Genomic DNA, 23684 nt, shown 5'->3' with positions numbered 1-23684 from the left:
ATGTGCGGGCCGGGAGGTCGGATACTCCCAGAGAGGGGAGAGGGAGAAATATAACAAAATAAGATTAAATAGGAAAAACCTGTCTCCATCTTTTGTTTTATTTTCAGTGTTTAATCAAGGGTGGGGGATTGAGGTGGTGGAATTTACTTTCTTTTGATGAGTAATTGATGGCTATTTGTGACTCCGATTTGTTTATTTATTTATTTCAGTTTGAAGTTATTTTTAGTTAATATTTATTTATTTATTTATTTATTTCAGGTTGAATTTTTTATTGCATTTGACTCATACAGCTAAACTACTGTATCTACAGTAAATTTGTTATTGCCAATAAAGGTTGTCAAGTTAAATGGCAAGTTGTTGTACGGTCATTTTGTACCTATGATACATTTGGGATGGGGGCCTCTAAATAAAATTTCGCTTAGGGCCCCAATTTGGTCAGGGGCAGCCCTGTATTTATTGATAATCTTATACCACACCATCATGCACTGACTTGCTTCGACTGGTGACTGCAGACTTTTTGTAGGTGTTAGCGCGAGACATGTCCTCCTGGAAGGCAGTCTCCAAAACATTCAGGATGGATTTATGAACTCTGTCTTTGAAATCTCGGCCCATGAAGACATACAGCAGTGGGTTCAGGCAGCTGTTGAGAAAGGCCAGACTCTTTACAAAAGGAGTACCAATAACGATAACATGGTCTAATGTTTCACTCGTGTGGTTAGGCATGTATTTCACTGCCTCAATTAAAGCCATGATGTGATAGGGAGTCCAGCACAGGAAAAAAGTGGTGATAACTGCAGCGATGACCTTAAAAGGGCGACTTGACTGGCTGGCCAGGGTGTGGTTTCTTCTGATTCGATGGATTATCACAGCATAGCAGGAGACAATGACAGTGAAGGGGACAACAAATCCCAGGAGGAAGTGACTGATGATCATGGCCTGATGACGAAACTGTCGCAGCTGATTCACAGATGGTGTTTCATAGTCATCAGAAAATGCAAAGTTGTATAAGCAGTTGATGGTGTCGTCATCGTACATTGAGGAACCAGTGTCCCTGAAGATGAAGTATGGAGCGCTGAGAATCAGAGCCAGTATCCAAACACCCAGACTCACAAATGACGCCTTCTGCACATTTCGGTGGTTCTGGGCCCAGACGGGCCACACCACAGACACACATCTGTCCACACTGATCACCACCAGAATGTAGACACTGGCAAACATGTTCAGGGAGCTTACAGTGCCATGAAGTTTGCACATGAACTTGCCGAAAGGCCAGTGAAAATCCAAAGCCAGGTACGCCACACTCAGGGGCAGGAATGCTGTGAAGAGGAAGTCGGCCACAGCGAGGTTGAGGAACCAAACTGTGTTAACTGTTTTCTTCATCTTGAATCCGGTCACACAGATAACTACTCCATTCCCGGGAACACCAAGAACAAAGGCCAGGCAGTAAACAACGAGAGACATGGAGTGGAGAGACTTTCTGAGCTCAGCATACTCGTCATCTTCATACAGAGAGTCATTTGCATCGGATACATCAGTGGCATCGATGTAATAGAAAGGGGTAGCAGTAATTTTCTCCATTTTTGTCTTTAGAGCTGCAATGACAGCATGAAAAAATTACTTGTTTGTTTTCACACACACACACACACACACACACACACGCACGCACGCATGAAATGAATACAAGTTTTGAAAAAGATGGGTCATCAGAATCTATTCACATTAAACCACTTTCCCCTTCTTAAACAAAACAAAGGCTAATATAAACTACTGTACAGTATATGAAGTATATGGACCTAATTATCAGTTTAACAGTAACTCAACATCCTTTAGGTCTATAAGAATCCATCTCCATCAACAAAAACCAAAACAAACAAACAAAATAAACAGGAAAAGCACTAAGTTCTCTGAAATAAAAAGCATTTTTTTAAAATATAATTCAAAGGCAAGGGGTTTGTCATGGTATAGCTTCATCTTCATTTTAATGTCTGGTTTACATTGATAACATTACCTTTCTCAGAGTATGCCGGTTGGATGAAGATATGTCTGCAGCAGCCGTAACCCTGGTAAAACTCTGACAGGATAATGAAAGCATGCTCCTGATAAGAATACTCAGTGATGTTGTCGTCACATTTAGGCTGGTCCACATGTAACACGTAGTGATTCATAAAAAACAAAAATTATGTATTCTCAAACGTTCTCATGAAAAATTCCAGTTGTTTGGCAAATCCACTTCTTCAGTGATTATTATTATGAATATTTGCTGGTTATCTATACAATGTATTTCTGTAATGTTAATTCCTTTGTGTGTTGTCATTTATGTCTTTCTTGAATTGGCCTATTTATATTTTGTGAATTAGACACGTAAGGATCTGTAATCGGTAGGTGGGAAATGGTGGGGCAACAACTACATTGGACAGATGCAAAACAAGATCAGCTGATCAGTTATCTTCATTTTCTAGATACTGTGTTGCTGTGTCAACATCTTCTCCACCATGGCTGATATAAATACTGTTCAGCCATTTTTATTACAATTTGCCAAATTTTCCTTCTAGGCCTAAATAAAGTTTTATCTTATTTTATTTTGCCTAAAGTAATTTAATTGAAATATATCAATAAAATGCCACACGTGTGTTTCTAATTGCAGAATGTAAACTTTTTCACACAACCCCATCTCACTCCGAAGTTGCTGAAATCCAACACTTGGGCAGTGACTTGCACACACAAGAACGAGACGAGAACAAAAATAAGGCAGCCAGAGTCCAAAGTGGGCAGGTGGGAGGGGTGGTGGATGGGTCCAACAGCCACTGGCTTTCACCCAGGAGGCCGGTGTTTTCTTCCTGTAACTGTACAGCCAGACCTTGTTCATTTTTCCTAAACCCAACCACATGCCTAATGTTGGCTAAACGTGTGTGTTTGTTGTTGAAGGAGAAAAGTGTCAATTCAGGAAGTTGTACCAACATAGCGCATTAATTTTGAAAGAGACTGTATGCAATCTCTACATTTCCTGTGAAAACTGTTTATTTTGAACAGACAATGCAAGTAACAAGCCAAAGTTGACACGACATCCCACTATGTCAGCAACCAACACACTTGTGGTACCTTGCAAATCAGATCTGGATGTGGAAAGTCCATGACCAAACATCAATATGTGATGAGGTTGGAGTGAGAATGTGTTGCCCCACAATGCTACAGCCCTCAGATTTCCAGAGATAATACTGAGGGCATCAGTGTCCCCAATGTCAGCTTCAGTCCTGCGCCATGTCTAACTAATGTAAGTGCTGCTTTGCTTCAAGATATATTACAGTACATTTCTTGCTCTGAGTTGTCTGCCTTTTTCAAACAGCACACAGTAGAGCCTCCGTCCTTTGGGAATCCCTAAAAGAGAAATCAACAAGCAACCAAACAATTTCAATGCTTAAAATTATGAGTTGGTAGATGGCTGTGGATTGATGTGGATTATACTTGCTTGATGTGGAGTGTAACTGCACTGTGTTACTGTTTGAAATTGTTTGAATTTGCAGCACTTCCCATTAATTGAGGGCTGCCAAGCAGTTTGACACTCTCTTTTTGCTACCCTTCACATAACCGTTTCCAATGTTAATCCATCCCTGCAAGCAAAAGAGATCTGAGGTAAGAATATATACATATCTGAGAAATTATTAGAATCAATAGAAGCATTAGGGGAATTTCACAAGTCTAGGTCATCAACAGTCTTCCTGTCAGCATCTCTGTTTATCTAATTTCCTTTGAAATTTAGAAACACACATGTGCAACTGATATCTTTAGAAACTACTCATTAGTTTAGTCAAGCACAAAAGTTTCCCTCCAAACAAGACTGATAGTTTATATCAGTCAAACAAATCAAATTACACAACAGTATGGCCTTGGCTAAAATGTTCGCACAATTCACTCACAGTTTTGAATGGCTCTTTTTTTTTTATTTAACGGTGACAGAGGATTTAAATAATACTTTTCACATTAAAGATTACATTGTTAAATTGTACAGGAGGATCTAAATATTTTCATTAGTTTCCCCCCAAACTGTCCAAACAGTTCCACTAATAAGACCAACACATCTATCGTAAAGGTTACCCAACTGAGATTATCAGAACACTATCTATTCAGGGTGTGAAAAGCTATTGGCAGTAACTGAGTTGTTCTCGAAATATTCAAATAAAATCATAACTGACTAATGAGGTACCCACTTTGCTAACTAGAATGCACTGCCGCACACTTTATTATTTTAATTTCAAATTAATTTCCAGCCTTTAAAAGTACAAAAAGTTTGCTGTCCTCGGTCTGAGAAGCACCTGATTCTGCAAATTCTGCACATTACAGGACATTGCATTGAGAATCTCTGTTTGACCTGGCCTACACTTAAATGTAAAACATGTCCCTCTGTTAATTTTATCAAGACAGTCTACAATAATGATAATAAAGATCATCAACAACAAAAAGTATATTGTGTATCCAGTTCTGGTGAGTAGTGAACTCAACGTAGGTTAATTAAACTGGTAATTTTATCACATTAAATCTGAAAAAAAAAAAAAAAAAACACATTTTAATCAGTAATAAATGTGAGACAGGGCTCTGAGATATATGTTAAAGGTACTGTTATTTTTTCATGTCTTTATCCTTTTTTATTGCTAATAGGTGAATGGAAGAACTGAGACCTACCCCGACTCTCTACCCCGTCGCCTGCAGCCTGTGGATTAGCTTCAATGTTAAGGACCTGGGCCTAATTTCCTGTGGAAAACCCAAACAATGGGATGAAACATAACCTTCAGTAACCCAGAAAGCCCTCAAGGCAAACTTCTCCCAACAATGTGCTGCATCACTTTTCATCTCAGCCACAGTGTGCAACAGTAACATAAGCTAAGAGATGGAGTCTGCCAATGTCAACAAACGACCAACACCCACCACATCACAGAGCCCACACATGCTGTGTTTCTGTTATAAAATTTTTGCAGCCGCAGCTGCAGCCCGGGGAAGGACCTTCACTTACTGTTGAGGTTTGCACTGGCTTATTTTGAGCTGTTACAGACCCTGACTGAAGGTCTGGAGCTGCCGTCGTTGACCTAAATTTTGTCTCATTTGGGGTTTAATAAACAGTAAATACATCAAATTCAGTGCCTCATATCACAAATTAAATGCTAGAGGAAACACTAGCATGTGAAATATATTGTGATATTGTGGTTTCAGCTGGCTAATGTTAGCTGAGGTTGGCTTGCTTTGTAACACGGACGCATTGCTGGCTAGCAAAAAATACTGTCTCTAGTAGATAGCGTCGGCTAATTCATCTATACCCCCGGGGCTGGTTCGCAAATTATTTTATCAGCCACAAAGCAACCAAGTGTTACCGGCTCACCCTTTTTACCCTTTACAGGTGCTGGCCTTGTGGGTAACCTGTAACTCTGCGTTCACACCGAGGGTCGAGATGACATACAAAGTCAATGCAAAGACGTGTCTAGTGCGACGCGATGGATGCGATAGACACGTAGGCGCGGCGCAATAGCCTCGAAATTCGCGTCCATCGCCTCATCGCTCAAGTTGAAGATATTGAACTTTTGAGGCGAATTCGCGCGACGCTGTGCCGCAAAAGCCAATCAGCATTGAGATTCTCCCGACACCAGTGACGTCTTGACGCCCTGACGTCCAGTTGTTGACACAACAATAAACTGCTACTCACCGGAGACAGATGGACAGGCAGATGAAATGGAGCGCTAGTAGTTGGTGTCCTGCCAGGAGATCCTGGCGCCAACCCTCACCAACAGGTCCTCAAACTGGGCCCCAGTCAGCCTGAAGTACCGCTAAAAGCGGCTATCATCCAGACTGAGTTCCTGGAGGAGGAGGTGAACCCAAAAACGACCAGTGTTGGGGAAGTTACTTTTAAAAAGTAGTGTTTGCTCGTTATTCGTTACTTCTTAAAAAAAGTAATCCCTTACTTTACTTAGTTACCCTCTGTGAAAAGTAACTTTTTACGTTACTCGTTACTTTTACGTTACTGCTTGACTTTGGGTAGAACCCCATCTCATTTCCTAAATGTGAAAAAATCCGAGTTTCCCACTGGTATTTACCACTTTGGTGATAAAATAAAGATTAAAGAGTGAGAGTTAATTTGTGTTAACTAGGCTACATGAATTTGTTACATGACAGATTACTACTACTAATAGCCTATTAGCCAGACCTGCTGCATCACTGAATGGGGAAAATATTAATATTCACAGACACTATCTTTGAACAAATAGCGTCATATTCATGAATAAATCATTTTCTGTTCTGTTATTACGTGTGTAACTGTGAGACTGTGTTTGTATAACAGACTCATACTTTGCAGTAAGCTACAGACCTGCACGAATAAATTAATTCATTTTCTCTTCTGGTATGGTATGGTAGGTACTTTATTAACCCCTCGGGGGGAAATTTCAACGTCACACAGTGCCAGGAAGGTAGGCAGGTTATGATTGTTCTGTTTTCTGTTAACACAATGCTGCATTTTATTGATGTTTTGGGGGTTGTTTTGATTTACTTTGAGGTTCCGGGGTCGTATGTTGCCCATGTCTGAGGTCTGACTAGCGAGGTTAACGTTACATTAAACAACACTTACTCAGAATCGCCCAGGTCTTGTACATTAGTTAACGTTACTGTTTTGTGTCCTTGTCGCTGGCTCTGCAGTACTTCGGTCCATAGAGCACAAAAACCATCAGATAAATCCTGGTATTCAATATCTTGGACATGACTGCAAAGTACAAAATTATACACATCAAGGGATTTATGCCTTGAGTTTTTCATAAACGCTGGGTTTCTCCACAAGATATAAAAAAATGTCCGGCCACTGTAGCTTAGGCCATTTCGTTGGGTCGGTGACCCACTGACCCGACATTAAGTACCGGTCAGGAAACCTCACTGCATTGCTAATTGTTAGCTTATTACAATAAGCTAACCTGTCTTCGGTTGACAAACCGTTAAAATAATCCGAGGAGGCGTGTGTATCTTCCATATTCCTCATACGATTCTTGATTTTGGCGTTCCTGTCTGTACTGTTGACATGGCAACTGTCACAATTCCTGCCTAGCGCGCAGCTGAGGCAGACAGGCAGTGTCACCGTCAAATCTTTCCCCGGGAAAAGTAACGTTGTGCCCAACTGAGAAAGTAACTACGTTCCGTTACCATATTTTCAGTAGTAATGCGTTACGCTACTTTTTACCCAATAAAACTAGTTACGTTACTGTAACGCGTTACTTTGTAATGCGTTACACACAACACTTAAAACGATGACGTTTGGCCATCCGACACATCTGGGACTTCCAGAGCAGGTACAAAGCAGCGTTGGTGGTTATCTCAGCCATAGTCGTCAGTGACGTCTTGACGACCTGACGTCCAGTTGTTGATGCTGAGATGGAGGAGAAACTTATCACTGCTGTGTGTGGCTACCCGGAGCTATATGATATGACGTGTCTACTCTACAGAGACCGCAACAAAAAGGAGCAGGCTTGGGTGAAAGTCGCCGAGGAGACTGGTCTACTTGGTAAGTTCTGTAAATATGTGTCTTTAATTAGTTTGCAGAATGGTTGTACTCTGAACGTTAGCACTAGCTTAGCTCCAGTTAGCACAGCCGGCTTCCCCGCTACTCGTGCGAATGACGCGATAACGCGAATTAACAAAATGGTCCAGCGTCCAAAGTCGCGCTCGTTACGCGCGTTACACGCGAGTAATTCGCTTCACTCGCGCCCGGTGTGAATGCACAGGGTGTGACGTGTGCTTTGTGTGTATGAAGGGAAGTGGCTCTCTTGGGGTGTCATGGTGAAGATGGCAGGTGGCAAAGAGTGATAATAGTCAGCAGAATAAAGTGTGTAGATGAGCTCAGGGCTAGGTTTTAACCTCATGAGAAGGCTGTGTTTATTGTTTTGTGGTGAAGACTGCAATAAAGCCACTGTTGGTGAACAACACCTGAACGCATTGCCATTCTTCCTTCTGCAGAGTGGTCCGCACTGCTAGAAGCTGGTTACCACCTAATAATGACCCAAGCTAAAATTTATATTAATAAGCCAACACGTTTTCAACGATGGTTCGGAGACGGTAAGCTGTCACTGAGGAGGTGAGGTTGATGTGTTGGACCTCCATTATAGGCCACGTGCCCCCTACTGCTCTACCCGGGCAGGTCCCTCCCCACCCTTTCAGGGATGCTTCTGTGAGCACCGCAATGCGGGAGATCACTTGTCCCAGTAGTGTTCCTTGCAACAGGTGTTGTGGGAACCCTCAGTTTGTCAGGTCGTCTTGTGCTGAGGGCGGAATGGGAACCTAGTGTTGCTCGTGCTTCTTGGCATCCAAGAGACGGCTGGTAAACCACCTCTGCAGGCATCACCTGTGCAGTACCCCCACTTGGTCTTTAGTTTCTGGAAAGCAGGTGTCTGACTGATGGACATTGTATACAAAACCAAAGGTGACATTCCTTGCACTTTCCAAGAATTGTGTCACAGCCTGGCTCAAAAGCTGTGATAAAAACAGGCGACAAAACAAGCTGGCTGCCAAGAATAATACCTTATTAACAAAAACATGAATTTAATAATACAGTGTATACCGTCAGTAAGTCAGTAATGAAAGCATGTGTGAATGTGTGTCAGTGTATGTGAATAACAGAGACAAAAAATAGGCACAGTCCTCAGCTTGTGAGAGAGCAATACTGACAAAGGAGGGGGTATTTATCCCAGCACACACACACCAGGTTCACTTGTGGCCCAATCAGTTGACGCCCTCCTCTCAGCTCTTGCAACACAAAAGATGAAGCACCAGCAACACAGCCATGTAGTGCATGGAAGTGTAACAATGTAACAGGGTGCTAATCAGCTGTAGGTTATGTACAATTTCCTTTTAATCATAATTTCCTTGTTTTACAACCAGTTTACGAGCTTAGTATGATTGCAAAAACAGGAACCAACGCATTAATCTGTGGTTTGCGCAACACAAGGAGTGAAAGAATGTCAGTGGGTTATGGGCTGTGCAGACAACAAGAGGAACGCCAGAGTCAACTTAAACTCCAAATTGTTGCCCCCACAAGAGCAAGAGTCTCCTTCTGTATGACAGAAAAATATAACTGCTACGAATTAAATTTCCTAGAGAGAAAATTCACAGAATGTTCAACAGTTTTCATCAGACTGAGGCAACATAGCCCCTGCACCTGCATTGCTGGCATCCACCTGTAGCTCGAATAGGAGATCCATGCCAAGGCGCTATAAGGACAGGAGGAGGAAAGCACAACACAGATATAACATTTCAAAAGCTTGCTTGCGACTCTGACTAAATGTACATTAATGCACTAATGTGCTCTAGCTTCCAACAGATCTGTCAGGGGAGCTACCACAGTTGAAAAATTCAGACAGAAACTGAGATAATACCCCACCAGCTCTAAAAACCACATGAGCGCCATCTTGGTTATGGGCACTGGATACTGCTGAATGGCGGCCAACTTTGCCTGTACCAGCCTTACCTGCTCCTGCCCCACCACCATACCAAGGGAGGTGAAAGTAGCCTCGGTGAACTCACAATTCGCCAGGTTAAATGTCAAATGTGTGTCACACAGTCGGTCAAACAGCTTCCTGATGTATTTTACTTTTTTGTTTTATTACCTGTGAACAAGTGGGTGCTTTTTGAAACTAACTCAGTAGAGTGGCATTTTATGCTGGTGTGTGGCTTTTTGCATAATAATTTGCTAGAAAACTGTATCACAAATACATTGTCAATTTGTTTTGTAACCAAACTAGATTTGCTGTAGATTATGGGGTGCCGTTTGTAAAGTGTCTCACGCTGAAAATAACATCAACATTTTGCCACATTTAGCTTCAAACAATGTTTAAAAAAGTATTGTGATTTTTTTAACGTCACCTTTTACCACATTTACAGCAATATTTGTTAATTAGAAATATATTAAATAGTTAAATCTAAATATTAAATGTGGCACCTAAATGTTAAATGTTAAATCTAAATATTAAATCTAAATCTAAATGCTAAATCTAAATCTAAATGTTAAATCTAAATATTAAATCTAAATCTAAATGCTAAATCTAAATCTAAATATTAAATCTAAATCTAAATCTAAATGTTAAATCTAAATGCTAAATATAAATATAAATATAAATGTTAAATCTAAATATTAAATCTAAATCTAAATCTAAATGTTAAATCTAAATGTTTTGGGTGAAACTAAATATTTAGCTAATATGAAAATTCACACTGCCGGTCACCGGAAGTACCAAAATAAAAGCTCGAGATGGTCAGACTGTGTTTATAGAATCAAATAACGAATCAAAACCAACTTATCCGGGGAAATGGACACTTGAACATACATTAGCGTGATAATAACTACCTAAAATAACAAGAAACGTGTTTGGAGAAATTTTATTTGACGTGTACTTTGAGTTGTTAGTGTCCCTTCGGAGGGATTAACAACCTAAGCTAAGCTAACAACCGTCAGCTCTTAGCCCCGTTAGCAGTGTCTGTAAAGACTCATTAACTCTTAAACGGTCCGTGAAAAAATATTTTTTACCAGCGGATGTCTTAGTTACAACATGATTGAGCTAGCAAAGCAGTTTTGTGTTGAGATGTTTGGTATTTATTCAGTTTTGTGAAATCACTATGTCTAGAAATAACCAGTTGCCGCAGCAGCAGCAAAGCTATCAGGACGTCATCTGTTAAATGTCTCCCGTTGTCGGATACGACATTAAACTACTCCAGTTAGCTCAATCATGTTGTAACTAAGACATCCGCTGGAAAAAATATTTTCTTCACGGACCGTTTAGAGTTAGTGAGTCATTACAGACACCGCTAACGGGGCTAACAGCTAACAGTTAGCCCCGCTAATCTACGATAACCATGTTATTAATTTCAGACCGTGATAGTAATGTTTGTTCAGTCATAGTGTTTATAGACTTTACAAACACCAGATTAGTCTAAACGGTGATACAGTGACGTGAAAAACGTGAGATGTGCAGATATATATATGTTGCTAAACTCCGCTGGTTTTCTACCCGGAAGTATTTGTAAACAACAAGGTGATTCCCTCAGAAGGGACACTAACAGCTCAAAGTACACATCAAATAAAATTTCTCCAAACACGTTTCTTGTTATTTTAGGTAGTTATTATCACGCTAATGTATGTTCAAGTGTCCATTTCCGATAAGTTGGTTTTAATTAGTTATTTGATTCTATAAACAGTCTGACCATCTCGAGCTTTTATTTTGGTACTTCGGTGACCGGCAGTGTGAATTTGCATATTAGCTAAATATTTAGTTTCACCCAAAACATTTAGATTTAACATTTAGATTTAGATTTAGATTTAATATTTAGATTTAACATTTATATTTATATTTAGCATTTAGATTTAACATTTAGATTTAGATTTAGATTTAACATTTAGATTTAGATTTAGCATTTAGATTTAGATTTAACATTTAGATTTAGATTTAGATTTAACATTTAGATTTAGATTTAGCATTTAGATTTAGATTTAGCATTTAGATTTAGATTTAACATTTAGATTTAGATTTAGCATTTAGATTTAGATTTAATATTTAGATTTAACATTTAACATTTAGGTGCCACATTTAATATTTAGATTTAACTATTTAATATATTTCTAAGTTAACAAATATTGCTGTAAATGTGGTAAAAGGTGACGTTAAAAAAATCACAATACTTTTTTAAACATTGTTTGAAGCTAAATGTGGCAAAATGTTGATGTTATTTTCAGCGTGAGACACTTTACAAACGGCACCCCATAGTAGATCAGCTTCTTTCAAGATAAACTAATCAGCAGCTTGCAAAGCATTGCTTTCAAAGTAGTTTCCCCAACACTGCATGTATCTAAAGTATGCATCGTAATACTGAAGAAAGAGATTTCAGGCAAATGCTTTGTCGCCTACTTCTGTACTTACACTTAATATTTTGAGTGCATAAGTCCGTTCACCTTGAGAAGTACAGAAAATGCAGTGCACTATGAGTACCTGGATGGTGCACTCAAAACGGTCAAGAAGTTGAGTGTGAAACTATGGACACTTCTCGCCCTCAATGGTCGCCATCTTGGCTACGCAGCGAAAGGGGAGGGACCACTTTTCAAACTAGAAATAGCGTCTGAGGACTGTGCGACCGTGAACATTGTACATATGTGTTTGTTGCACTAATCACCACTATACTGTTGACAGGTATAAGCCAGCAGTATATTTATTGGGTTAATTTAGCAGTCTGTAATGATTTGGTAAAACAAACGATAATGCGAATGCTAGTTTGCTAACTAGCTAATTTGCGGTCATCATTTCCGGTGAGTGCACAATGGCCGTGTTTGGTTTGAGACAACACTACCCTGTCGAAATTTCGAGCACTACGCCAATGACTACATAGTGCACATTGTATACTACATAGAAGTGTACTAACAGAAGTATGTGATTTGAGACACACAAATAGTCTTTTGTGACATTATGATGTTATTATAAACATCACAGACAGAAAACAGTGAAGTCAAAGTACATTTTTTTTAATGGAAAATAATTAGAACAAGAAAAAATTGCATCATTATATTCAACTATGATTCAAATAAAAACAAAATCAAATATATTAAGTAAAGCTTTTATAGACATGTTGCTACATCTCACAATTTTCTACCTACCTAAGACAAGGAAACTATAAGAATGCGACATTATAAACATATACTGTAAGTGCATAGTGACTTCCATATTGACTGATTAGAATATATTAGCCTCCTCTTACAAAACATTAAAACAATTATGTTCATCAACCAGCAGTCCATCTTAACTTCTCATGGTATTGGTACACAAAATGTAGATTGACGGCCTCCAGGTGCTCCGTACACTAACAATTCAGCTCCAAATGAAAAATAGTGCCAATATTAAAATACAAGATCTACATCCACAGTTGGAACGGATATAAATAACATGGGGCTTGTATTGTTTGCGTGTTTTCTTTGCTGTCACATACAAGCAAGGAAATGGTGACTGAAATCTGTTGTGCAAGGGACAGATGGAAAAAAACACAAAGCTCCCTTTGTCAACAAAACCCTATTTTTGTAGCTTGTGTTACACAAATTTGAGCTTCAACTCATGTAATACCTATTTTGAAATAACTGCTGAGTCCTTTTGTTTAGGAAATTACATTTTACAATCATCTTTAGCTCTGTAAAATGTAATTTCCTAAACAAAAGGAAATGACATTTTACAATCATCTTTAGTTCTGTTATGGTACAGACTGAAGGCACTGTTGTAATTCAAGGAGCAAATAACAACAGCACTGTGCAGATCTCTTGTGGCCATTTGTTCATTCTAACCGCTTCATCCTCTTGAGGATCGCGGGGGGGCTGGAGCCTAGCTAGCTACATCGGGCGAGAGGCAGGGTACACCCTGGACAGGTCGCCAGACTATCGCAGGGCTGACACATAGAGACAAACAACCATTCACGCTCACATTCACACCTACGGACAATTTAGAGTTACCAATTAACCTAGTCCCCAATCTGCATGTCTTTGGACTGTGGGAGGAAGCCGGAGTGCCTGGAGAGAGCCCACGGGGAGAACATGCAAACTCCGCACAGAAGGGCTCCCACGCCCGGGATCGAACCGGCAACCCTCTTGCTGTGAGGCGAGAGTGCTAACCACCACACCACCGTGCCGCCCCAGCCATTTGTTCTGTATGATTAAAAACATCCCACTACCACCGCATCCAACAAAGGTTTAGCTCACAAAAGGCATTACAGTTTATTGTCTAATATAACCATCGACTAATTCCATCAGATTGTAAACACTCAGGCTGTAGTTTTATGGTTTAAATATTTGTTTTTTCACATCATGGACTGTCTTATACTGCAGTATTATGAGCTGATGTCTCTTTGCTCTGACTGGTGTCTGCTGACTTTGCGTCAGTTTGAGAGCCAGAAACCTTTTCCTGAAATGCAGTCTCTAATATTTTCATGATGGATTTGCGGACTTTATCCTTAAAATCTTGGGCCATGAACACATACAGCACTGGGTTCAAGCAGCTGTTGATATAGGCCATGCTGGTGGTTAGTGGGATCCCAATAGTGGTGACATTGAATAATGTTTCACTTTGATAAGCAGGTATGAAGTTTACTAACTCAATTAAAGCCATGATGTGAAAGGGAGCCCAACACAGGAAAAAGGTGGTGATAACTGCAGCGATGATCTTAAAGGGGCGACTTGACTGGCTGGCCAGGATGGGGTGTTCTCTGATTCGATGGATTACCACAGCATAACAGAAGACAATGGCAGTGAAGGGGACAACAAATCCCATTAGGAAGCGGGTGATGATCAGGGCCTGATGACGAAACTGTCGCAACTGATTCACAGATGGTGTTTCATTGTCTTTACAGAGGAAAAGGCTGTATAAGCAGTGGATAATGTCTTTATTCTTTTGTGAAGGTTCAGTGTCCCTGAAGATGAAGTATGGAGTGCTGAGAATCAGAGCCAGTATCCAAACACCCAGACTGACAAACGATGCCTTGCGTACATTTCGATGGATCTGGGTCCAGATGGGCCACACCACAGACACACATCTGTCCACACTGATCACCACCAGAATGTAGACACTGGCAAACATGTTCAGGGAGATTAATGTGCTGTTCAGTTTGCATATGAACTCGCCGAAAGGCCAGTGAAAATCCAAAGCCAGGTACGCCACATTCAGGGGCAGGAACGCTGTGAAGAGGAAGTCGGCCACAGCAAGGTTGAGGAACCAAACTGTGTTAACTGTTTTCTTCATCTTGAACCCGGTCACCCAGATAACCACTCCATTCCCGAGCACACCAAGAACAAAGGCCAGGCAGTAAACAATGAGAGACATAGTGTGGAGAGAGCTTCCCAGCTCAGCATACTTGTTGATAGAATTAGAGCCATTTTTTCCAGACACATCTGTTGTATTGATGTGATAGGAAGGGGGAGTGTTCTTTTCCATCATTGTCCTCAGGCCTGCGAAGGCAACATGAAGAAGCAATATACAGTATTACTTTTTTACTATTCTATCCTATATATGCCGCTCTGCTGAATAATTTTTCACATCACAGATTTATCTTGTCAAGTTTTTGAAAAAATGTTTCTAAGTTCTGCAAGTCCTGATTTAAAGTTTAACAAAATCAAACATAGTTGAAGCAAGCTTTATTATTATTATTTTTTCTTCATCCAGAGTGTTACTGTCTCTAATTTAATGCACTGAAAGTTGTACTCATTAATCTTAAATTAATACTTAATTTTCAGCACATTTTGAATCCATAAGTGAGGATAACTGTTTGAAATGAACTAAAAAAATTATTTGAATGAGCAACGTGATGAAAGTAATTTGCACCTCTGGAATATAAAACAAAATTCATGCACTTCTCCAGATCTAATGACAACAATAACAATAATACATGAGATTGGCCAGGTCAATATAAATACAAATATCTAATCAAGTGCTTGATGAGAAATATATTTAATTAGTATGTAGGAGACCTTGTTGATAAACTACAACTCAAGCTTGGCTTGCAGCAGCAAGCGGCTTCCTCTGGGCTGCAGAAAGATGTTTGTTCAGATAGTTCTGAACTGTCACAGTGTCAGATATTGATAAGTTGCTGCCTTCAGTTCACCAAGTTGTCTTTGACACATGCATAATAGTAGAATGCAATTTTATGAACAAAAGCTTTTAAATTTGACAAATTGTGTTTTCTTTTTAAAAAATCATTATGGACCCAAAACCTTGATGGATTAATCTCACATAAGAAATATCAAACTCTAAGAATAACAAAGGTTACATACCTTTCTCAAAGCTCTCCAACTGGCTAAGGATAAATATGTGGGAAAAGTAATGAAACTGAGAGATAAAAGCAGGCTAATCTGTGAGCAGTTATGTCACGTCACCACCCACGTTGAGGTGGAGCCACAGGGGGCACACATAAAACTCATTTTTCTTTCCTTTCTTTTCCTTTTGCATCTTGTGTGTACACTTACATTTAGACTATTCATGTATTTGAGTAAAAAATGTTTCTCATTTTTCAAAACAAAAATGTTTCTTTGTTGATATGAGCTTCTTAATTCACTAACAACATACAAATAGTCTACAGTCTGTCAGCATCCTGTTTTTTTTTTTTACCATCATGCCATTGCACATGGCTATTGCTCATAAATGGAGAAATATGTTTGAGCAAGCGCAAAGAGTTTCAACAAACAGTCCTGACACCATTTTAGTATTACTCAAAAACATCAAATAATGCTGGCTTAACTTTGTATGAAGGAGCAGCTGAAGAAATAGTTAGAAAAGTTGGAAGCTTGTTGAGGATGCAAAATAAAGTGTAAGCAATGACAGGAGAAAGTTTACTTGGCAATTACATCAGACAGTTAATGTGGCATTGTGTGAAAAAAAAGCCCCCAAAAAATCCATACAAAATCTAAACTCAATTTTATGTTATATATATATATATATATATATATATATATATATATATATATATATATATATATATTAAGCGCAATTACAATGGGGAAACAAAATAACATCAACTTCTCAAACTAACTTTACTGCATTATGCATGATAAATGACAATCTACTTTCTTTAAAAGGAAATGTTGAAATTAACTTTGGTAATGAGCTAATAAATCTGATTAAATATCATTGATACAGTTAACAAGGTCATTCATAGGGCTGAGATTATCATGTCAAAGTGAAATATATAACTGGGTATCATCAGCATATAATAATGGTTAACCACATTGTATGCCTGTATGATGGAGCCATGTGGCAGCATATATAGGTTTAATAACAAGTACCTAAAACTGAGCATTGTGGGACCCCACAGCCAATGTCAAAGTTGCCAGTTTGAGAATTATCAAAAGGAAATCATAGCTGTATCACCATGCTGTCACATGTACAGGCCACTAAAATTCTCCAATGATAATAACATGTCTTCTACCTTCTACTCATCGCTCAGTACATCTCACCTCTTGGCTAAATAAAGCACAGTCATGGAGTTCATTTCCACCGCTATCACTCAAGAGCAGCTGATCGGGCTATGATCAGGCCTTGCTCCCCCCTGTACACTTCCAGGCAAAACAATGCATGGCGCAGCTAAAATTCAGCCCAACTCTAAAACAGGCCCCAATAAACTTTTTCCCAGTGGCCACTCACTGTATTGCAAAAGGCATTTTCACCATAGACCATCATTACAAAAGAGACGTTTGTAAAATTGTTGACAGGAAACCTTAAACTGCAAACAAGGTCTGTTAGGATTCTTTATGATATTAATTTTTGATCTATGGAGGTTTTATATTCACAAAACTTTACTTAAGCCAGGAAAAGCAAGTTAAAAATCCATGTTGTCATCACAATGTAAAGTCTATGAGCCGAGCTGGAACTCACATATGAGGCCAGTGGGAGAGACACTATGTATTCAGTGGGCCACATACCACATACAGCTAGAAACTTTTCTGGGGTATGTGCCAGGCGAGCAATTCCATAGGACTGAATAGGCACCATCTTGGGATCTTTTATATTGGTATTATTATACATATATGCTCTAAGAAACAGGTTCATTCAAAGTTTGTTACCTATTTAAAGAGAAGGTCATAAGTAGGATGTCGTAAACTTTACAGATTGTAAAGTCCCATGAGACAAATTTGTAATATTGGGCAATATAAACAAAACTGACTTGACTCAAAGTGATGCAATAAGGAAGTTTTTAATAAGCAAAACAAAAAGGGCAGATTAATAGACAGTGAACATCTGTAGAAAAACAAGGAATATTATACATTACAATTCTCTGATTATGGCACAATATGTGTTCACTGACATATCAGACATATCCACACACACACACACACACACACACACACACACACACACACACACACACAAAAGAAAACTAACAATGTTTAAAATATCAAAACAAGCAAAGTATACAATGCTGTTTAAACACAATAATAAATAGTAATAATAATAATTTATTAGGCTTATAGTAGCCTGTCTTTGTGTTGAATAACAATCATTACAAAAATGGCAGGCAGCAAATGAACTGCAGAGATCACTTGTGGCCATTTGTTCTGTATGATTTAAAACATTTCACTATCACCTTATCAAACAAAGGTTTAGCTCACAAAAGGCATCACAACTTAATGTACCACCAGTTTCTTCCATCAGACTGCGAGCTCTGGGTATACAGTGTAAAGGCTGTACTCTTTGCTACCAGTTAGCCAACCATACAGTAAAACTACATCAGACTAAAGTCAGGTTGAAATACCTGCTATGCTATTCAATCTGAGCTGTAAACATCTCAGATTGAAGGTCCTTCTACGAACAAAACAAAAGCAAAAGAAGTAATTTGATGTATACATGTACATGTGTGTCAAAATTATTTGCTATGTACAGTTTCAGTATTTGTTTCGTCATGTCACGGACAGCCTTATACTGCAGTATCACAAGTTGTCATCTCTTTGCTCTGACTGGTGTGTACTGACTTTGTGTCAGTGCGAGGGCCAGAAACCTCTTCCTGAAAGGCTGTCTCCAATGCTTTTGGGATGGATTTACGGACATTATCTTTGAAATTTTGGCCCATGCACACATACAGCACAGGGTTCAAGCAACTGTTGAGAACAGCCAGGCAGGTAAATACAGGGGCCCAGATTGTGATAACACTGGATGTTTCACTTTGATGAGAAGATATGGATTGTTCCATCACAATTAAAAGCATGGTGTAATAAGGAGCCCAGCACAAGAAAAAGGTGGTGATAACTGCAGTGATGATCTTAAAGGGGCGACTTGACTGGCTGGCCAGGGTGTGGTTTCTTCTGATTCGATGGATTATCACAGCATAGCAGGAGACAATGACAGTGAAGGGGACAACAAATCCCAGGAGGAACTGGCTGGTGATCATGGCCTGATGACGAAACTGTCGCAGCTGATTCACAGATGGTGTTTCATAGTCATCAGAGAGGGCATAGCTATGAAAGCAGATAGTGACGCCTATATTGTTTAATGTTAGAGTGTCGTTGAAGATGAAGTATGGAGTGCTGAAAATCAGAGCCAGTATCCAAATACCCAGAATCACACAGTATGCCTTACGTACACTTCTGTGGTTCCGGGCCCAGACGGGCCACACAATTAACACACATCTGTCCACACTGATCACCATCAGAATGTAGACGCTGGCAAACATATTTAGATAGTATAAGGTGCCGTTCAGTTTGCACATGAACTTGCCAAAAGGCCAGTGGAGGTCCAAAGCTATGGTCACCACACTCAGAGGCAGGAATGCTGTGAAGAGGAAGTCGGCCACAGCGAGGTTGAGGAGCCAAACTGTGTTAACTGTTTTCTTCATCTTGAACCCGGTCACCCAGATAACCACTCCATTCCCGAGCACACCAAGAACAAAGACCAGACTGTGAACAATGGCAATCATGGTGAGGAGAGACTGTTTCAGCTCAGCATGCTCGTCCTTAAAGTCATACTCATCGTCACTGTAATAGATGGAGCCATTGTTTCCAGATACATCTGTTGGGTTATAGTGACACGAAGGAATAGCAGTCAACTCCATCATTGTCTTTAGATCTGCAATGACACCACAAGGAAATAATGATGACAATGAAGGATTTTCCCTTTTTTTCCTCTGAACATTACCTAATGATATGATGATGCAATAGACTAGAATAGACTGAGGAAGATGCTGCTCACAAAGACATAATTCAAATTGGAAAGTTTTACATTTTCAGCAACATCTCTACATAATCTCTCCTGTCTGAGAGTATAATTAATGTTTGTACACCAGTAATTTGTTGCTGACTCTGTCGCTCACTTAATGCACTACAAGTTGCACTCATTAACCTTAAATAAATACTTAAATTTGTAGTACATATGAACGAATATTAAACACAGTCTATTCAAACCGAATAACTGACACTAAATCACAGTTCTTACTGACCGTATCAGTGGGTTTTAGCAGTGGAGTTTCTCAGTGGTGACAGAGCACTGTTGTCAGCTCAGACATGATTACTTCTTGGTTCAGTGCCTGCTAAAAAAACAACAAAATCCACAGAAACAATTATGATGTGACCATTCTGCAAATATGTGTCTGCTGGTGCCGTTACCCTTATAAACAGTGCTTGGTTAGACTTATTTTATGCCGGACTTAACTGTCTGAACTGGCATTTAAATGAAATGACTCTGAACCTTGTTTACTATGGGGTGCCGTTTGTAAAGTGTCTCACGCTGAAAATAACATCAACATTTTGCCACATTTAGCTTCAAACAATGTTTAAAAAAGTATTGTGATTTTTTTAACATCACCTTTTACCACATTTACAGCAATATTTGTTAACTTAGAAATATATTAAATAGTTAAATCTAAATATTAAATGTGGCACCTAAATGTTAAATGTTTAATCTAAATATGAAATCTAAATCTAAATCTAAATGTTAAATCTAAATGCGAAATATAAATATAAATGTTAAATCTAAATATTAAATCTAAATCTAAATCTAAATGTTAAATCTAAATGCTAAATATAAATATAAATGTTAAATCTAAATATTAAATCTAAATCTAAATCTAAATGTTAAATCTAAATGCTAAATATAAATATAAATCTAAATGTTAAATCTAAATATTAAATCTAAATCTAAATCTAAATGTTAAATCTAAATGTTAAATCTAAATCTAAATCTAAATGTTAAATCTAAATCTAAATGCTAAATCTAAATCTAAATATTAAATCTAAATCTAAATCTAAATGTTAAATCTAAATGCTAAATATAAATATAAATATAAATGTTAAATTTAAATATTAAATCTAAATCTAAATCTAAATGTTAAATCTAAATGTTCTGGGTGAAACTAAATATTTAGCTAATATGCAAATTCACACTGCCGGTCACCGGAAGTACCAAAATAAAAGCTCGAGATGGTCAGACTGTTTATAGAATCAAATAACGAATTAAAACCAACTTATCGGGGGAAATGGACACTTGAACATACATTAGCGTGATAATAACTACCTAAAATAACAAGAAACGTGTTTGGAGAAATTTTATTTGATGTGTACTTTGAGTTGTTAGTGTCCCTTCTGAGGGATTAACAACCAAAGCTAAGCTAACAACCGTCAGTTCTTAGCCCCGTTAGCAGTGTCTGTAAAGACTCATTAACTCTTAAACGGTCCGTGAAAAAAATATTTTTTTCCAGCGGATGTCTTAGTTACAACATGATTGAGCTAGCAAAGCAGTTTTGTGTTGCGATGTGTGGTATTTATTCAGTTTTGGGAAATCACGATGTCTAGAAAGCACCAGTGGCCGCAGCAGCAGCAAAGCTATCAGGACGTCATCTGTTAAATGTCTCCCATTGTCGGATACGACATTAAACTACTCCAGTTAGCTCAATCATGTTGTAACTATGACATCCGCTGGAAAAAATATTTTCTTCACGGACCGTTTAGAGTTAGTGAGTCATTACAGACACTGCTAACGGGGCTAACAGCTAACAGTTAGCCCCGCTAATCTACGATAACCATGTTATTAATTTCAGACCGTGATAGTAATGTTTGTTCAGTCATAGTGTTTATAGGCTTTACAAACACCAGATTAGTCTAAACGGTGATACAGTGACGTGAAAAACGTGAGATGTGCATATATGCTAAACTCCGCTGGTTTTCTACCCGGAAGTATTTGTAAACAACAAGGTGATTCCCTCAGAAGGGACACTAACAGCTCAAAGTACACATCAAATAAAATTTCTCCAAACACGTTTCTTGTTATTTTAGGTAGTTATTATCACGCTAATGTATGTTCAAGTGTCCATTTCCCCCGATAAGTTGGTTTTAATTCGTTATTTGATTCTATAAACAGTCTGACCATCTCGAGCTTTTATTTTGGTACTTCCGGTACCGGCAGTGTGAATTTGCATATTAGCTAAATATTTAGTTTCACCCAAAACATTTAGATTTAACATTTAGATTTAGATTTAGATTTAGATTTAATATTTAGATTTAACATTTATATTTATATTTATATTTAGCATTTAGATTTAACATTTAGATTTAGATTTAGCATTTAGATTTAGATTTAATATTTAGATTTAACATTTAGATTTAGATTTAGCATTTAGATTTAGATTTAATATTTAGATTTAACATTTAACATTTAGGTGCCACATTTAATATTTAGATTTAACTATTTAATATATTTCTAAGTTAACAAATATTGCTGTAAATGTGGTAAAAGGTGACGTTAAAAAAATCACAATACTTTTTTAAACATTGTTTGAAGCTAAATGTGGCAAAATGTTGATGTTATTTTCAGCGTGAGACACTTTACAAACGGCACCCCATAGTTTACTGTCAGTTCTCAGTCTTATTTTTTAACTTCTGAACTTATTTTGTTTCTATATCATTTTATCAAACTATTGACAGGGCATTGCCATATAATGAAATGCCCATCAAATTAGACTCAAGTGTAAAAAAGGAATACAATTTAAGGACCAAAAGCTTTATCAAATGTTTCAGTTAACGGAAGCCTAACAGGGTTTTCTTTTTAAAAATCATTTTTTCATCAGAAAGGCAGCAAGCTCTCTAAAACAACCTGGTTTATGTAATTTAATCAATTTTAATTAATTGCTTAATTATTTAAATCCAGGGGAAAATGTCTCTGTTCCCAAAATCAGATAATTGTATCATCGTCATTGTTTTAAACAACTGCCTTGGATTAATCTTGAAAAAAAAAAAAAGAACTAATAACAAATATCAAATACCATTCACAAATCTCTCCAGTCAGTTAAGGATGAATCTGTAGCAGCAGCAGTCATGAAATTGACAGATTAATATAGGGTATGTGCTGGCAGTTATGATGTCACCGCCCACATTGAGGCGGAGCTACAGGCAGCATGCACAGAATTTTATTTTATTTTTTCTCTTGAATTTTATTTGGTACACCGACATTTAGAATATTAATGCATACGTACAGTAGGCTACAGTACTACATGACAATCTTTGGAGCAGCGCCTGCTGTACAACAACAGTTTGCCAGTGTTGTTGGTATGCATTGACTGTGTGAATCAACAACAACAACATGTAGGTTACATATTCTAATGTCCCCTCTCCTCCCCCTGCATGAAAGTCACATCAGCCTCTGTCATAACACAATCCACTTGAAGACAGGTGAACGATGATGTCTCTAGAGTGAGATTTTATCTTTTTTGGTCATATTATTAGAATCAGTATTATATATGATGAACAGTCAGAACAGTTGCACAAGTATTGGTTCATCCTGTTCACATTTGACCTTATTTCCTCTGAAATTTCGAAAGACACCACTGCGGTTAGTCATCACGGATACGTGCTTAAAGGGATAGTGCACCCAAAAATGACAATTCAGCCATTATCTACTCACCCATATGCCTGACGGAGGCCCTGGTGAAGTTTTAGAGTCCTCACATCCCTTGCAGAGATCGGCTGACGGCGCCCGAGACTAACGTCCAAGAACATAAAACTGAAGCCACAAAATATCTCCAACATGCTCATACGTAGTGATCCAAGTGTCCTGGAGCCCTGACATAAAAAGTTGCACTGTTATTGCACAGGCGCCCTGTCAGAGGAGGTCAAAGGGTACAGATTACCCTGTCCCAAGGCCAAGGGGGGGGCAATGAAAAGGTACACATTT

At 38.5% G+C, this 23684-nt stretch overlaps 3 protein-coding genes across 4 annotated transcripts; all 3 read right to left on the bottom strand.

Annotated features, from left to right (window-relative positions):
* Nucleotides 1–36: 36 nt before the first annotated feature.
* On the bottom strand, nucleotides 37–2124 carry LOC125893753 (chemerin-like receptor 1). The gene is made up of 2 exons (XM_049584640.1): nucleotides 2009–2124; nucleotides 37–1592 (listed from the first exon to the last, which is right to left on the bottom strand). Exon 2 carries the CDS (start codon nucleotides 1576–1578, stop codon nucleotides 466–468), a length of 1113 nt encoding a protein of 370 aa, XP_049440597.1. The 5' UTR covers nucleotides 1579–1592; nucleotides 2009–2124; the 3' UTR covers nucleotides 37–465.
* Nucleotides 2125–12564: 10440 nt separating this feature from the next.
* On the bottom strand, nucleotides 12565–15837 carry LOC125893752 (chemerin-like receptor 1). Its single transcript, XM_049584639.1, has 2 exons — nucleotides 15809–15837; nucleotides 12565–14986 (listed from the first exon to the last, which is right to left on the bottom strand). Exon 2 carries the CDS (start codon nucleotides 14973–14975, stop codon nucleotides 13860–13862), a length of 1116 nt encoding a protein of 371 aa, XP_049440596.1. The 5' UTR covers nucleotides 14976–14986; nucleotides 15809–15837; the 3' UTR covers nucleotides 12565–13859.
* A 2173-nt stretch (nucleotides 15838–18010) lies between these two features.
* LOC125893749 (chemerin-like receptor 1) lies at nucleotides 18011–22820 on the bottom strand. Of its 2 annotated transcripts, none has more exons than XM_049584635.1 (3): nucleotides 22777–22820; nucleotides 19960–20049; nucleotides 18011–19589 (listed from the first exon to the last, which is right to left on the bottom strand). In XM_049584635.1, the coding sequence occupies exon 3, from the start codon at nucleotides 19576–19578 to the stop codon at nucleotides 18445–18447; it is 1134 nt and encodes a 377-aa protein (XP_049440592.1). In that variant the 5' UTR covers nucleotides 19579–19589; nucleotides 19960–20049; nucleotides 22777–22820; the 3' UTR covers nucleotides 18011–18444. The 2 variants fall into 2 exon arrangements, with proteins under 2 accessions (XP_049440592.1, XP_049440594.1); XM_049584637.1 differs by having other exon boundaries at nucleotides 19960–20046; nucleotides 22777–22805.
* Between the last annotated feature and the right edge of the window lie 864 nt (nucleotides 22821–23684).

Source organism: Epinephelus fuscoguttatus, linkage group LG8 (assembly GCF_011397635.1).
Source record: "Epinephelus fuscoguttatus linkage group LG8, E.fuscoguttatus.final_Chr_v1".
Taxonomy (NCBI): Eukaryota; Metazoa; Chordata; class Actinopteri; order Perciformes; family Serranidae; genus Epinephelus; species Epinephelus fuscoguttatus.
The sequence above is the reverse complement of the archived record's forward strand: the minus strand, read 5'-3'. Positions and strand labels throughout refer to the sequence as shown.

What these genes read in the sequence shown, in the direction of transcription:
- LOC125893753 (XM_049584640.1), bottom strand. Translation starts at nt 1,578, where the DNA reads ATGGAGAAAATTACTGCTACCCCTTTCTATTACATCGATGCCACTGAT.
- LOC125893752 (XM_049584639.1), bottom strand. Translation starts at nt 14,975, where the DNA reads ATGATGGAAAAGAACACTCCCCCTTCCTATCACATCAATACAACAGAT.
- LOC125893749 (XM_049584635.1), bottom strand. Translation starts at nt 19,578, where the DNA reads ATGATGGAGTTGACTGCTATTCCTTCGTGTCACTATAACCCAACAGAT.